Source organism: Echinops telfairi, unplaced genomic scaffold, assembly GCF_000313985.2.
Source record: "Echinops telfairi isolate 266 unplaced genomic scaffold, ASM31398v2 ScPeMD7_7427;HRSCAF=8465, whole genome shotgun sequence".
Taxonomy (NCBI): Eukaryota; Metazoa; Chordata; class Mammalia; order Afrosoricida; family Tenrecidae; genus Echinops; species Echinops telfairi.
Genome location: NW_022111327.1, coordinates 14,854,497 through 14,871,278, shown reverse-complemented (window position 1 = coordinate 14,871,278; position 16,782 = coordinate 14,854,497). Strand labels below are relative to the sequence as shown.

Here is a 16,782-nt window from a genome sequence, read left to right as displayed (position 1 = left end):
TTCTGAGCAGTTCTGGCACCTTTCACTCCAAAGCTAGTGTCATTCTGAGCAGTTCTGGCACCTTTCACTCCAAAGCTAGTGTCATTCTGAGCAGTGCTGGCACCTTTCACTCCAAAGGTAGTTTCATCCTGAACAGTCTCAGGCATTAATCTTTTCCAACTAAGCTTTAAAGTACAGTCCAAAGGGAGCTTTTCCTTGGTCTTTGAAGGGCTTGCTGCGGGTCCTTTATCATCATCAGGTATGTTTTCCTCTGAAGTTTCAGATAGTAAATAAGGTTCCCTGTTTTCTTCTGAAGAACTTGTAGAAAAGCTACAAGTAAAGCTGAACGGACATTCATCATTCTTTGAGTCCTTTTGTATAGAAGTCGCATCACATTTCGATACTGGAAGTTCAGTCTTGTCTTCAGGTAGGCTTGAGTGAACAAGTGGAACTTGAAACCACCGTTTCCTGGGAAGTGGCCCTTTTAAAGAAATACTTGACGATATCCCAGTGCCACTTGAGACTCTCTCAAAGGAAGTCTCTGGCACCACAGAGATATCCTGACTCGAGGGAGTTGACAAATCTGAGCCGGGCAGCTGTCCCGGGAAGACTGGCGATTTAGACAAGTCAGTATGCTCTGGCGTCTGCGGTTCCGCAGGCGGCTCGGCGGGCGGTTGGGTCACAGGTTTCTCAAACAGCTTCATTTGCATTTGTGATGGCGGGTCTTTGACGCTATAAACCACGCGAGGCTTTTGAGAACCAAAAATGAAGTCGTCGTCACTGTCACTATCAGAAAAGCGACACCAATTGGGAACTGGATTCAGTTTGGCAGAGAGTCGTTTATTTTCCTCTCTTAATGTATTCCTTTCCTTGGTGAGATCGGCGATAATCGTAAGATTTCGTTGTTGGATGGCATAAAGCTTTTGCTGCAGGTTCCGCTTGCTTTCCTCAGTAATGGCACAGAGATCACAAGTTCTGGTGCTTAACTGCTTGCGCAAGGTCTCAATCGTGTCGTTGAGGACCTTCTGCTGCCTGGTCAACTCCCGCACTCTGGCAAGGGTGTCAGCCCGCCTGCTATCGGCCACCTGCTGTCTCCTCAGCGAGGTTACCTGGCCCCGCAAAGTGCCCAGCTCCTTCTCATGGGCCTCTTTGAGCGTTAGCCATGCCTTATTAAACTCCTCAGACGCTGCACCAGACACAGCCGGCCGGGAGAAGTCTTTTACTGGGGATTTCTTACTCTCCCCTTTGTCTCCCCCACCCATTTTGCCCGTTGGCAATATGTCTCCCTCCCTGAGGTTGAGACCGGCCCCTGGCGCGAAGCTGCCAACAAAATGGCTGCCCGGAGGCGGTGAGCGCAAGAGTCAAGACCGGGGCCTGGAGGGGCTTTTGTCCGCTTTTTACAGACCTTTGACCGAGCTGTCCGGAACTGGGTGGCGGGTTGGGGAGTGCGGGGATGGGAGGAGCCTCCTAGCTCTTTGGTTCCAAGGAGACGCAGGATTTTGGGTGGAAAAAGCCGGGCCAATCTGACGAGACCGGGAGAATCCCGCCTCTCCGCCTCAGCAAGCGGTTGAGGAGAGACCGGAAACGCAGTGCCTTCTGGGAGAACATACTGGTCTTTTCTAAGGACGAAGTCATCTTGAAACTGCGGGGGGACGGGGTGGGGGGTGGGTGGGGTGTAAATGTTACCGCTAGCTTAATTCGAAAGAAAACAGCTATCTGACTTTTGTGATCACGTTTGTTCTAACAATTAATATTGTTATCCTCAAACCCTATCAATATTCAGTCCCTTTGAAAACAATTGGAAAGAGCGAAATAAAAGTGCGCCCCCCCCCCCATACTTCTGCCACATGGTCTACTCCTCCGGAGCCTTGAGAGGTTGGTTCTAGCTCACTTGGATGACTAAATCGTTGGCTTACTTTATGATGCCTACAAGTAACTTTTAGAAAAGGGTTTACTGGGGCCAGGAGCACTGCCAGAGTAGAGGGTTGGTTGGTTGGTTTGTTTTATTTTAATGAATGGAAAGTTTAGCGGCAGTCATATTTTTCTTACAATCTCAAGTAGATGTGTTAAAAAAGAAGTATACATAATACAATTAAAAAGAGAGTTTCTACCAGACGTAGTTTCTATTGCATTATAGCTTGTTTTACTGAGTGTTTATTTTGCCATCTCATATTTTCTGAAGCTGAAGCCCCCAGATAATTTTAACACTTCAGCCCCCAGATAATTTTAACACTTCCAATAGCAATGGTTTGTCTGTTTTAGCTCAGGCTCAAATGGAAGCAGGCAAGCATGTCTCAGATCAGACATTAAAAAAATCTGTTGAAAATGCAGTCGTAGTACTGGGCTTTGCCAACAGTTCTGTGGGAATTAAGAAAATATGAATAGGAAAATTTAAACTTCATTAAGCTTTAGAAGCTATAATATTGATCATGTGATTAATTTTTAAAATCTTTATATATCAGATTATGTGGTCTAAGGTTTTGGGTTTTTTTGTCCGGCCTCCTCCCACCTCCCAGAGGTCATTTGGCTAATAGGATGGTTCCATCATTAATACACTGTTCAGCCACAAGTTCAGCTTTGTTACACACTAACTGAGTACCTACAACATCTCAATTATAGGGGCATTCATTGTTCTGCGCCTTCATAATTCATAGTGAAAGGCAAAAGTGGTGGGTGGGGTGGAATTATTCATCTCTTTTCTCTAAAACAGAAGTTCTGAAACTTTTTTGGTTCACAAAACCCTCTGGGTAGTAAGCAAAGGCTCTTAACTCTCTCCTCAGAAAAAATAGACAGAAACACATTATCTTGCATAAAATTTCAAGTTCACTAAGTTATAGTTCTAAAGTAAAAATGTAGCAGATGCCCTTCTTCTGTCTTCTGGACTGAGAGGAAGATCAAGATAAGTCATCCAAAATAATTTTTACAAAGTAGATAAAAAGAATTGCTGATGCTAAAATAATTTCAGATTGAACTGTATCTTTGACATTAATTTAAAACAATATAACGGAGGTATCAGGCAGAGAGAGGAGAGGAGTATGTAGATGAAACAGGATTGGCCTTCAGTTGATGGTTGTTGAACCGGGGATATGGTACTCCGGGGTACACTGTGCAATTTACTCTTGACTATTTCAAGATCTGACACTTATTTATTCTATTTTCAGATACTCTACTAACTTACTGGAACAAAGTATCTCCTCAGGAACTCATAAACATTCTCGTACTTCTGGAGTAAGTGAAATTCACTTAGTTTTCATAAACTCCTGCTTATTTGGGAGGCGTTTACTATCCAAATATTGCCCCTTTCTTCCCCCCTCCCCCCATCTTCGGAGCTAAGAATGCAGGGGATTTTTAAATGGTTTTAAAATTTGGTAGTCTAGACACGTAAAGGCTGACATAGATGCTCTTCACACGTAGATAGAAGATAATCATGTAGCAGAAATACTTCTGATATTACAGAAGACTAGCTAATAATAGACCATCTTACAGCCCAGCAGGAGTTTTGAGTGATCTGGAAAGCTAGAAGTGGCATCGACTGTCCCAAGTCACTTATTCGGAGCAACGGTTGGATTAATGAGCAGCTTACATGATTGTAATTTAAAATGTGAACTTTTGTTGTTGTTGTTGTTGAATGGTATCATTTTACAACCCACCTCAGAAATGGACATATATCAGGCAGTCTCCAGGTTACAAATGAGATCCTCACTGAGTCTTTAAGCCATTTAGTGGAATGTGTAGGGGAATCTGAACTGATGTGTACAATTCTTATTTAACTTCACATTTTAGAGATTTCTGCCCTGAAAGTCTTTGCAATGATTTAAAAGCTGCACATGCAGCAATTGAAGGTGATTGTGATGAAGAATTTGTTGTGAGTAGAAATGAGTCCAGTCTTTTCAAAGTAGATGCAAAGTTACATAACATTAAGGGGCAGGGAGTCCCATGCCATGTCATTTGGTCCCCAAGGCAATGGATTCTCTTTCTTATCAGGGAGATCACCTTGGCCATGCAGCCGCCCTGGCCACACTCTCTAACTTCGGCAATGTCTGTTCATAAACAGTGGCTGCTCTGACTGATAGGTGAGAACAGGTGCATCAGCCTCTCATAAAGACCTGATCTCATTTTGCATTTCAATGGCAGCCCATCTTGACAGATGTCACACGTGCATCTACAACAAGAGCTGTTTCCTTGTCTTATATTTTAACTTTTCTGCTCACCATTTGTAGGTTCTGGTGTTCATAAGGAGAAAATGGAAACAAAAAAATTTTTTAAGGTTGAAATTCCCCACAAAGCAAAAGACAGGTAGAAGTTGTCCAGAAATCTGGTAACACATAGAGGGACTGCCTGTATGTGTGTGTCTACATAAATGCATATGCATATATATGCAGGGTAATCAAGAGGTTCATAGGAAAATTGAATGTAAGGATAATGGAATTTTTCCACAAAATTTTCGAGTCCCCTTATTTATGTACATATGTGCATGCACCTATGTACATATGTACACACATCTGGATTCCAAAACCCTTGGAGAGAAACCTAGTCTAGAGGTGGGAAGTTGTCATATACTGTATACTGAGTTACATACTGAGTTTTATATCATGATTCAAAGCTTTAAACAGATTTAAAATGAAGTGGTAAAGCTTATTTGCAAAAGTACACTTATATGGAACAATGTATGTGCATGGTAACCTTAAAAAAATGATAAATCAATGCATACATCTTTGGTTAAAGTCTTTCAAAGTTGTGCAGAAAATATCAGCAGAGTAAATACCTGTTTTTGAGATTTAAAAAAACACACCAATAACCTGTTAATTATATTGTGTCAGTCTGGGTGGACTAGAGAAACAAACTCATAGTTAACTCATATGTGTACAGGATAGCTTTATATGAAGAATAATTGCAAAATCAACTTCAGACTCCTGTAACACATGCAGTGACGCCGAATGCAGGATGATTACAGGCCAGTGGGTGGAAAGTCTTATGGATCCAGTGTTAATGGAAGAATCTCAGCGCTGGCAGGGGTCTCCACATGGCCCTCCAACTCTAGGGTAGCACCAGGTGTCTTTTCCACAGGAATGTCTTGCAGGAAGTGTGTCTGTGTCCCGCTTCCAGCGAGCTATTTATTTCCTTAGCACCTCCAAATGAGATTATGAAGTTGTGATCTGATTAACAGGCTAAACTCCACCCCTTCACTCTTAAGTCTCAAATGTACAAGATTATGTAACTGCCACAGACCACCTCTTGTCAATTTGACACTTTCACACAATTCTTTAGCCATATACAATTTTCAAACAATAAAATCATATCTGTACCTAACAGGATAAAGCTAAAATGTATACAATCCAAAAATGCGTCTCCCTCATTTAAATGTGATATTCTATATGCGAACAAAACAAAAGTATTCTATACTTATATGAACACCTACACCTTAATCCTATAATCCGATGAATATATTTCCCCACCTATGAAAGTTTTGTAAGCCAACCACTTCATGCCTTTATCCTCCCCATTTTGGGTATCCAGTTTCTATACTGCCCAATTACATCAACCCCAGAACTCTGAGGAGACAATCATATTCGTTGATGTGAAGGATCTTCATTCCAGTTGGAACCTTATGAAGTCCACATCCATAAACAAAGTCAAATCAGGACAGGGCATCCATAAAGTCTGCAGCAATATGCAACCAGTTCACAGGCTCAAAAAATCTTCTCTTCATCTGGTCAGGTTCTGGTCAACTCAATGTGGGCTGCCTCACAGCATGACCAGGCTGCCATTGGCTGCCTTGCATTTAGATCGTGGGCCCCATCACAAATTCTCAATAACCCTGGCCCCCTTGGGGTAGGTCATGATCTTCAGACCAGTCAACCCGCTCTCATCTTCTCTTCTAATTCCTGTAAACCAGGTCCATGGGTGTCAGTGGCCAGACTCAACCCATCTCTTTATTGCTGCATTTCATTCACTTCCACTCAAGTTGATCCAGGTGGTCACTTAGCAAGCATTTCAGCCTGTCCACAGGCTCCCTTAACGTTCAGTCCTAGAAAGGGGAGTTTCTTCATGTTTCCAGATTTTCCCAGCCTCAAGCACAAACCACTAGTCAAAGATTCGAAAAGCCAAAGAGTTCCTTTTTCTTCTATCTGTCACCAATCCCCTAGGCAAGTCTCTTCACCTTAGAATGTCCTGAGCCCTCAAGACACTGGGTGGGGCTTATCTTTCCAGAGCCTTCTTTACAGGTGTGTCCCATAACCCATTTAAGCAAGTGGGCTTACAAGCTCTCTATTTTCCTACTTGGCCAATAATCATTTCGATCAATCCTTATATCAACAATAATAAGCAGAAGAAACCATTATAAACAAAGTAGAATTAGATAGTAAACTCAATTCTTAAAACAGTAAGTTCATTCCTTATCTATCTTACCTTAATCCTTATTTGAACTATTCTATTGATACAAAATATGGGATTAGGCCTCTGACAGCATCAAGCCAGAGCCAGGCTTTTTTTGAGCCATTTTGATTTTTCGTCAACTATTTTCCCCTAGCAACATGGTTTCTGAGAAATTCAAGGGGCAATTTCTATTTCCCTGAGCTCAAAATATACATTAGCAACATTCATTTCCATTATCTCAAACAGGAATAACCAAATACAACAACCGAACAAAAGAATCAATCAAACTTTAACTTCCCATATTCTTTCCAGCAAACAACTCAATAAACCGAATGGACATATCTGACCTCTGATTAGCCAAAGAAGAAAAGCTACCATGAGGCAGATGTCGAACAAGCATCCCCTTTCCATCTTTATGATTTGTTTCTCTAGTACCCCACTCCCAAGGTACCATAATGTGTTAGCCTGGGTAGACTAGAGAAGCAAACTCTTAGACACGCATGTGCATAGGAAAGAGCGTTATATAAAGAATACTTGTACATTAAGAAACACCCTAGGCCAGTCCAGATCAAGTCAATAAGTCTGACATTAGCCCATATGTCTGATACCAATCTATAAACTCTTCTTCAGACTCATGAAATACATGCAATGGCACTGAATGCAGGCCAATCACAGGCAAGTGTGTGGGAAGTCTTGTGGATCCAGTGGCAGTGGAAGGATCTCAGTGCTGGCAGGGGTCTCCAGGTGGCTTCTCCAGCTCTAGGGCTCTAGAATAGCTCCATATGTCTTTTCCGAAGGAATGTCTCCCAAAGAGTGTGTCTGTGTCCCACCTCCAGCGAGCTATTTATCTTCCTAAGTGCCTCCAAATGAGGTCATGAGGCTGTGACCTGATTGACAGGCTAAACTCCACCCCTTCACGCTTAAGTCTCAGATTGACAACAGATTATGTAACTGCCACATATTCTGAACTATTTACTAATGGAAATCTATGATGTTGGAGATTGTCTTTTTAAAAATATATATAGGAAATATGGGGGACAGGAGGTAGGGAGACCAGGGGGATCCTCTTGGAAGTAGGAGCTTAAGTAAGAATGCTAAGGAATTGATCATTGTTGAATCTTGCGGGTGATTGGTATATAGTGTTACACAATCCTCAATCCTCCCTCTTTGTATGTTTGCGATTTTCAATAATAGAAAGTGTTTTAATGCGATTAGAAAAAATATGGCATTTGCCCCAATTTTCAGGTACATAAAGGATGGATCTTTTTTCAGTACTAACGATGATGCTAAAGTTCTGTACATACATGTTACACAGCACAACGGATCATTTGCTCGAGCAATTGTATTTCAAAAATCTGTTGCTAGAATGACAGAGGAAGTGTCATTTTCTGGTGCTGATGTAGTCATAACAAATAAATGGGGAAAGGTGTCATCTGGCAAGCTTGCAAGTTGTTCTATGTATATATACTTAGGTATACCAGAGCGTACGATTGTAAGCTGACTTAAATCATTCTTTGTAAGTTGGGATCTTATCAACTATTACTCGTTATCTTGTAGATGGTATTATTTACTGACGTGCTGTTGCTTTTCTTTGTAGAGTATGCTTGTTTCACTTCAGATATATGGGGAAAAGAAACATAGCAAGGTAATTTCTGCTGTTTTCCTTCTCTTCCAACAGAGGGCAGTGTTAGCCATGCCATGTAAGACCCAGGAAAATCAGCACATAACCATTTGATTAAAGTCTCTGAAAATGTGGCAGGAAATGTCAGCTGACACTAAGCATTGACATTAGGACATTCATGGTTTATTGAAGGTTTCCCAGCATAATAAAGTTTTAACTTAAACCAGTGTAAACTAAAATAAATACATATTTTAAAGTTTTTCAAAAGGACTGGTTAGGCAATGGAGCAGGATTTCTATCTTGTGAGAGCTTATCACCTTAGAACAGCTGCTTGTCCTTCTGGGAGGACAGCGCTCCAGAGAAGGCAGGAATTTCTAAAAAGAAGACAGCTGCAAGGTCGGTACCTTTGTCAACAATCTAGAAATACTGGGCTTCAGTTACTAAGGTAACTGGAAATCCCCAACAACAATGGAGAGATACAGTGCACATTGCCTACTCCTTTTTCTTGTTTTGCCCTAGTGAAATAAATACGTAAAGAAGTATTTGAGGTACCCTAAGGCAAAGGTTACTCCTTTCAAGAGGATTCATTTTAGGGGTAGAGTTTAGCTTGGTAACCCCAATACACTGTTGTTTAGTTCAATTCCAGGGCAGTTCCGAAAATGAAAGAGGCTCTTGGGGTTGGATTTCTTGTTTTGTCTCTGGAACATCCCCTAACAGGTAGTTGAGATGAAGAGGATTCCATATTCCATTGCTTCCCCCCATCTCTTGAAGCCGGTATGGCCATTGCCACCATGAACCTTAGCCACTGGGATCCTGTTGACCAGTTTCACTATGTTTCCTAGAAGAGAAATGCTTCCTCTTCCTCAGTTCACTAAAAGACCTGGTGGTGAATTTTGTTTAATGTAATCGTATCATGTCAAGAAATCAAAAGTTCATGACTCTTACAAAATAGTAACCTTCCAGGATCCAAATTTAACTCAAGCCCAGAAACAGATTAAATTGCTACTTATTCCTGAACACCCAACTCCAAGATTCCCCCCGCCCTCGACTCTGTTCCCACACTGTGTGTTCAACACAGCTGATTGTCTTCTCCGACTCTTGTCCTTCCTCCCCTCCTGCAGAAGGGCTGAATTTCACCGGAGTATTGTCCACTGAACTCTGGGGTTTTTGAAAAGAAGGGAAGTGAGAAACTGTTAAGTTTCTTTATTATGGTCTTGCAGTATAAAAGTTGTTAAAGATACGGTGCAAGATATTCCATTTCCAGTGGTGTTCCCCATTAATCCTTGGAATGGTGACATGCTGAGCATAGGTGGGAGCCTGATGATGATTATTTAAATTTTAACTGGAAAAAAACTAAGCTTGAGCACTCCCTTGCCTAACTGTAGTGTCTGTTTCAGGGTGCACGATGCCTGGCTGTCCAAACACTTTGGAGTAGACCGAAAATCACAAACCATGCCAGCTCTTCGTAACAGATCAGGAGTAATGCAAGCCCGGCTTCAGCACCTGAGTAGCCTGGAAAGTTCATTTACGCTTAATCACAGTAAGTGAAAACATGCCTGGGGTACCCATGTCAAACATACTGTTTCACCTCAAAGCCTGGTTTAATCATCAATATGATTGGAGATGATGCCACAGATCTAGCTGTATTTGTGTGTCTCTGCTAGGCGTCGACCTAAAATCATTTGATCATGCAGGAATATATACTAGCAAAATACATGGGTTCCTCAATGAATTTAGGGATTTTTTCCCCAACCATTTTAGATGACCACCCCCCCTTTCCCTTAGCTTCATATTGGATCTTTTCCCCCCAATGAATTCCTGTTCTCTGTTATTTCATGTCGGTGATCCTTCTTGCTTACTGTTAAATTTTAGTGCAAATACTGGCCTGCTGAAGATAATAGTTTATAGACTATTTGTGTGGAATTACTATTCATTCATCGAACCTGCTGCACGGACTGCAGAAATTCATGAATTTTAAATACTGTGTTGGCACAGGTGCATTTCAGAGAGCTTGCAGCCCTGAAAAGGCAAACAGGAGAAGGGGAGAAACCAGGTCTAACTGGGGAAGCGAGAGGGTTAGGTAAATTGCAATCTATCCTTCGAACCACAAATATTAATAAGAACTCCAAGAGTGAGAAAGCATTAATTTCTATAAAGTCCTCTGGAGGTTTCAGATAAGGGGAGCCAGCATAGCTGGCTTTGTGGTAGAGGATAATATGAAAAAATAAACATCTTGAGCAAATGAGCCTTAAGCTAATAGACTCAGGCCTTAAAAGACACACACACACAAAAGCCCTCAACTCTGCCTGGGTACTTAAAAGTATAGTAATACCAGGAATCTACTTCTTTCAATTGGCCCAAACATCTTGTTTCCATCTAAATGCGAAAAAGAAGCCTTAGATCATTGGCATAACACATGACCATCATAGGACATGTGCTGTCAGTTGCTGCCAAGTCTGCCCCCCTGTCCCTGTACTTAGGGAAACCCCGTGCACAAGTGGAGTAGACCATCATGATCCATAGATTATCCCTGGCTGATGTGAGGGAAGTAGATTGCCAGTCCTCTCTTCTAGTCTAACTTTAGTCTCGAATCTCCACTGAAGCTGGTTCAAGTATTATTGCAACATGCAAGCCCCCTCTGCTAGTACATTGACTGGAAATCTAACCTGGGTCTCCCGCAGGGAGTGCAAGAATTCTACCATGGAGCCACCACTGTCCACATACTACTGTGTGTAAGGTAGCTGCATTTTTGTGCTTTTCTGATTTTGCACACATAACTCGTGGCATGGGCTAAAATGCCTCACACATTATTTCCTAGGTTCGTCACTGTGCTTCATTAGTGAAAGCTTGTCTCCAGAAAAATGGTTGCCTCATTGTGTGCGGACTGCAGAGCTGATGCTACAGAGCTAAAGTGAAAATCCGCTGAACAGATTCTCACTCGCTGCCATGGAGTCATTCCCGACTCATTGCCACCCCATGGAGCAGAGTTGAACCGGCCCTGTGGGTTTCTCACGGTGTAACTCTTTATGGGAGTAGAAAGCTGCTGCTTTCTGCCTCAGAGGCTGGTGGCTTTGAACTGCTGACCTTGAGGTTAGCAGCCCAACACATAACCCACGACTCCACCAGGGCTCCTTGTTGAACTGATAAGCCACCTTGGATTAAGGAAGTAGGACCATGAAACTCAGTGGGCTGCAGGGCATGAGGTGGCTCCTTTCTTCTTGCTTGTCTCTTTCTCAGTCTGGGGGAAAGTGTTCCATGAATCACTGTTTGGAGCAAAGCTTTAATTTACTCTTTGTTCATTCTAGGTTCTGCAACAACGGAAGCAGATATCTTCCACCAGGCACTTCTTGAAGGCAATACGGCTACTGAAGTTTCCCTAACAGTACTAGACACCATATCTTTTTTCACCCAGTGCTTCAAGGTAAAAATGAAGGGGTTGGATTCAAATGTTAACCGATCAAAGGCAGCCCAGTTCGGAAACTTGGATGGCAAAAGAGTTTGGCTGCTGTGAGACCTTGGAAAGTTACTCCTGACTCACTTTCCCCAGCCACAAAGGGAGAGAAAGGGACTAATTTGTCCTAAAATTACTATCTACCTCGTAAATCCTCCGGTTTTATTTTCATGTCTTAGAGCAGTTCTTTCATACTTTTATGACAGTATCCAATTGATTTTTAGCCCAAAACATAAGCGGCTCTGCTGGCCCACACACTTATTCTGATGAGGTATCTTGTGAGGCTAGATCAGGCGTCCTCAAACTACGGCCCATGGGCCACATGTGGCCCTCTGAGGACTTTTATCTGGCCCGCCGGGTGTTTTTGCCCCGTTTGTTTTTTTACTTCAAAATAAGATATGTGCAGTGTGCATAGACATTTGTTCATAGTTTTTTTTAAACCAAAGTTCGGCCCTCCAACGGGTCTGAGGGACAGTGAACTGGCCCCCTGTTTAAAAAGTTTGAGGACCCCCTGGGCTAGCTGGTGTCCAGGTGACCTGCTTGATTTCCTAGTCAGGCACTTAAGTGTTTTTTTCTTAGATGTTCATCTCTCAGTATGAATCAGCATTAGCATAAGGAAGAAAAGAAGGAAAAATATATAAATAAATAAAGGAAAAAAGGTAAAATCTGTTATGTCCAGAATTGCTAAAGGGATAAAATCAATATTGGAGTGCTTTGCAAAACTAGCTATGCTGTAAGGGTAACATTAATGAGAGAACTCAAAGTCAAAGGTTAAAAAATCACGTTTGCTTAGGCCTGGATTAGGTAATTTCTCTCCTTGTATTAGTAATTCAGTTCGTTGTCTCAGCCCTCCAGATTTACTATGGAAATCCAGCTTGTGTTTTTCAAAGAAACGTCTAAGAGAAAATCAAATTTGTTGCTAATAAGAAATAGGCTACAGAATCTCTTTATAAAATTTATTCCCATTAAAACACAGCATGAGCTCATTTTTCATAGTGCCAGTAAATAAGGGCATTTGACCCCATGGTTTGCATTTGCGTTAGGCTGGGTTGACTAGCGCAACAAATCCAGAGACAATCATATAAGAGAGAGCTTTATATCAAAGAGCAATTGTATATTGAGAAGACATCCCAGTTCTGTCCAGATCGAGTCCATAAGTCTGATATTAGCCCATAAGTCCGATACTAGTTCATAAATTCCTCTTCATACTCATGCAGTCACATGCAATGATACAAAGTGCAGGAAGATCACAGGCCTGTGAATGCAAAATCTTGTGGATCCAATGGTGGTGGAAGCATCTCAGCGCTGGCACCAGTCTTAATGTGGCTCCTCCAGCTCTCCAAGAGTGGTTTGTTACCAGGAAGGTGAAGCAGAGAAAAGGGCTCTCACCTCTCTCAGTAAACCTCCACAGGCTCGTTTACAGGAAGGTGAAGCAGAGAGAGAGAGGCCGGCCTCTAGACAGCCATTTATCTCGGTCGTCCTCCAGTCAAGCTGTGAACTGATTGACAGGCTGAACTCTACCCCTTAACTCTTACCCTCTAGTTGACACGGGATTATGTACTGTATATACTTGAGTATAAGGTGACCCGAATATCAGCCAAGGCACCTAATTTTACCACGAAAACTGCATAAAAACTGTGCTGAAAAACTTGGCTTATACACGAGTATATATGGTAAGTACCACAGTATTGTACTCCTATCCTGATACTCTTTATTTAACAAATATTTTATATACGTGTATACGTAAAGTAACCAAAGCCAAACTCAATGCCATCGAGTCAATGCTGTCTCATACTGACCCCCTGTGGGTTTCTGAGAGCGTAACTGTTTATGAGAGTGGAAAGCCCAGTCTTTCTCCTGAAGAGCTGCTGGTGGTTTCAAACTGCCAACCATGAGGATCACAGCCCATTGAGTGACCAATACACTGGCAGGACTCCTATGTATCTTAGTATGTTTTAGACATGCATTCCAAGTACAGAGTCCTTGGGTGCCACAAATGGTTAGCATTCGTCTTAGTTACTGAGTACTATTACAGTAGAAATATCACAAATTGATATTTTAACAAACAGAAATTTATTCTTTCATAGTTCAGGATACCAGCTGTAGAAGCAGCTATTCTTTTTCTCTCTGCTCTAGTGGAAGGTTCCTGTCCATTTTCAGCATCGGTAGAGCTGAACCTTAGAGATGGCCACGTGTCTTGGCATCAACTGTTCCCTGGAGTCCTATTAGGAGGTTTCTTAGCACAGGGACTCTAGGTCCAGAGGCTACACGCTGCTATTCTTTCTTGGTGGTAGTGAGGTGCCTCTTGTAAGGCTATGATTCAGAATACACCCCACACCAATCTTATGACAAATGTTGCTGCTGTTTTGTGCTACACAGTCAGTTCCAACTCATAGCCACCCTATGTACAACAGAATTAAACATAGCCCAGTCCTATGCCATCCGCCCATTAACAGATAGAGGTTGGGATTTAGCACACACAAAATGGAGGATAACTACATCAGATCACAAAATGGATGACAACCACACAATACGGGGAATCATAGCCTAGCCAAATTGAAACACATTTGGGGAGTCACAGTTCAGTCTATGATAGTACTCAATCACTAACTGAAAGGTTGATGGTTTGACACCACCACCACCACCACCCCCTGCCTCCCACCAGAGTTGCTTCAGAAGACAGGCCTGTGACTATCTGCTCTTAAAGGTCACCGCTTGAAAAACCTGTGAAGTGGTTTCACTGTGCACAGATGGTGTCACTATGAGCTGGCATAGGCTCAGTGGCAATTAACAACAGCAACCACATCCTAAGTAATTTATGAATATTAACTCTTTTTTGTTTTGGGGGTTGCCTGGGACTAAGTAGTGACTTCAAATGGGCCTAAGAGATACGGTTTTAAGGTGATGGAAATATTCTAACGTGGAAATTGCCTAAAAATAATTTAATTGTATCTTTTAAAGATGAGTTTTGTTGTGTAAATTTTACCTCAATAATGCTATTAAAATACATAAATTATAATCCTTATAATAGCTCTATGAGATAGTTACTGTTATCATTACCATTTGAAATAAGAAAATTCAGATGATCAGGGAGGTTAATAATACATAGCTGGTCAGTGGGAAGAAAACAGATGTCAATTTTAGGCCACTTATCAAAAGAGTCTTGAGAAAATCAAATTAGTTGCTAATAAGATATGGGCTACAGAATCTCTTTATGCAGTTTGTTCCAATTAAACTGCAGCATGAGCTCATTTCTCATAATGCCAACAAATAAGGACATTTGTTCCCATGGTTGGCATCGCATTCCTATTCTGATATTATTTATTTAACAGCACCCACACACACACACAGAATTGTGCTTGGAAGAATAGTAAGGAGAGAGCCAGAAAATGTACCATCCAGGGTTCTACCTGCCACCGTCACATACAATTAGCTCTGTCACACTGCATATTACTCTGGTCATTTGTAGTTATGAGGGTTTTTTTTGCCAAATTGTCATCTGATAATTAGCTTCTAGAAGGGTAGGAGGACAGGGGCACAAGAAAACACCAATTTGACCTCAAAAATTGCATGGAAAAAGTTTCATTGCCTTTAATTCCATTTTGCCATGAACTTTTTGAAACCTTTTCATTTAGGACACAAGTTTATAATCTACTGAAGTTAGTAAATGCTTGTTTGTTGATGGCTCACAGACCAGTAGATATTTTGTACACATTTTGTTTGCTTGTTTCCTTTATGCAGGGGACATTTAAACAATTTATGCAATCTGTCAAACTGTGATGCAGTCTATTAGTCTCTTGGAGTCTTGGTGGTCTGATGAGTTACTCCTTGGGCTGCCTACCACATGGTCAGCAGTTCGAAACCACCAGGCACTGCGTGGACGAAAACATAGGCTTTTTCTACTCCCATAAATAGTTACAGCCTCAGAATCCCACAGGAACAGTTTAGCCTTATCCAAGAGGGTTACTGTGAGTCAGAACTGACTTGGTAGCAGTGGGTTTGTTTTATTAATCTCTACTCACCCAAACCCAAATTTAAACTATTGCTAGTGAGTAGATTTTCACTCCTAGCTATCCTAAAACTCCCTAAACTGGCCCCATACCTTTCCAGAGCTGTAAGTAAGTTTTTACAGAGGTAGACTGCCCCATCTTTCTCCTGAAGAGCAGCTGGCGGGGTCACACCATCAACCTACCAGTTTGCAGCCAAGCACTGAAACCACAGCGCTACTCAGGCAAAAGAGTCATCGAAAACCCAGTGTCTTCCAGTCAATTCTAACTCATGAGGGTTCCCTAGGCTATAAATCTTTTTTTTTTTAAATTCAATAAGTATCTATTAGGGACCATTACTGAAGGAACATAGCCAAAATGAAGTTCAATCCCTTTGTGAATTTGGACTGGAACAAAGACTGGAAGAGGCATCTCAATGGCCTTCCCATATTCTCAGGCAGATTATGTCTTGCCTTCTTTTCCAAGGAACTCTAGTAGGAATAGACTGTTCAGTCCATGCCCATCCACAAGGATCAAGTACATAGTTGATGTTGTGTAAGAACACAACAAAGGTCAGAAAATTGGTCCAGGTCTAGAGGAAGAAATAAGTCATCTACATTGAATGGGTGCAGCAAAATAAAGATACTGGCACACCTGTCTGTGTGGATATTCACCCCAGCAAGCTGGTTCTCATTAGGCTACAAGTGGACAAAGGCCACAAGAAGATCCTCGAGCGCAAAGTCCAATTTCATCAAGTAGGAAAGGAAATGGCAAATTATAAGGAAGAATCACTTGAGAAGATGCAAGAGCAAAATAGTCTTGTACACAACTTCCATTAAAACGGAAAATTTGTCTTAAGGCAGCAATTCTCAACCTGTGGGTCAGGACCCCTTTGGGGATCGAACGACCCTTTCACAGGAGTCGCCCGATTCATAACAGTAGTAAAATTACAGTTATGAAGTGGCAATGAAAATCATCTTATGGCTGGAGAGTCACTAAAACATGAGGAACTATACTAAAGGGTCAAGGCATTAGGAAGGTTGAGAACCACCGTCTTAAAGGCTTGAAGATAAACAAGTAGCCATCTAGCTGGGAAGCAACAAAGACCACAAGGACGAAGCACATCAGCCTGTGTTATAAGGTGTCGACAGGATCAAGCATCAGAAGACCCAAAACAAACATACCGATGCGAGCAAGTGGGGTCAGAGTGGAAACCCAAAGCCCATCTGTAAACAATTGGACATCTCCTCATGGAAGGGTCACAAGGAAGGGACAAGTCAGCCAGAATGCAATATAGCACTGACGAAACCCACAACATTCCTCTAGCTCTTTCCTTCTTCCTCCCCCCAACTATCATGATCCTGGTTCTA

The 16,782-nt window shown here is 41.9% G+C and overlaps 1 protein-coding gene across 1 annotated transcript in view; it reads left to right on the top strand.

Moving 5' to 3' along the window:
- DOCK11 (dedicator of cytokinesis 11) overlaps positions 1-16,782 on the top strand; it is a 171,006-nt gene that overhangs the window by 100,192 nt on the left and 54,032 nt on the right. The window contains exons 37-40 of the mRNA XM_045298560.1: positions 3,141-3,207; positions 7,952-7,999; positions 9,373-9,515; positions 11,281-11,396. Coding sequence (XP_045154495.1) covers positions 3,141-3,207; positions 7,952-7,999; positions 9,373-9,515; positions 11,281-11,396 — 374 coding nt within the window. The remainder of the gene's footprint in view (positions 1-3,140; positions 3,208-7,951; positions 8,000-9,372; positions 9,516-11,280; positions 11,397-16,782) is intronic.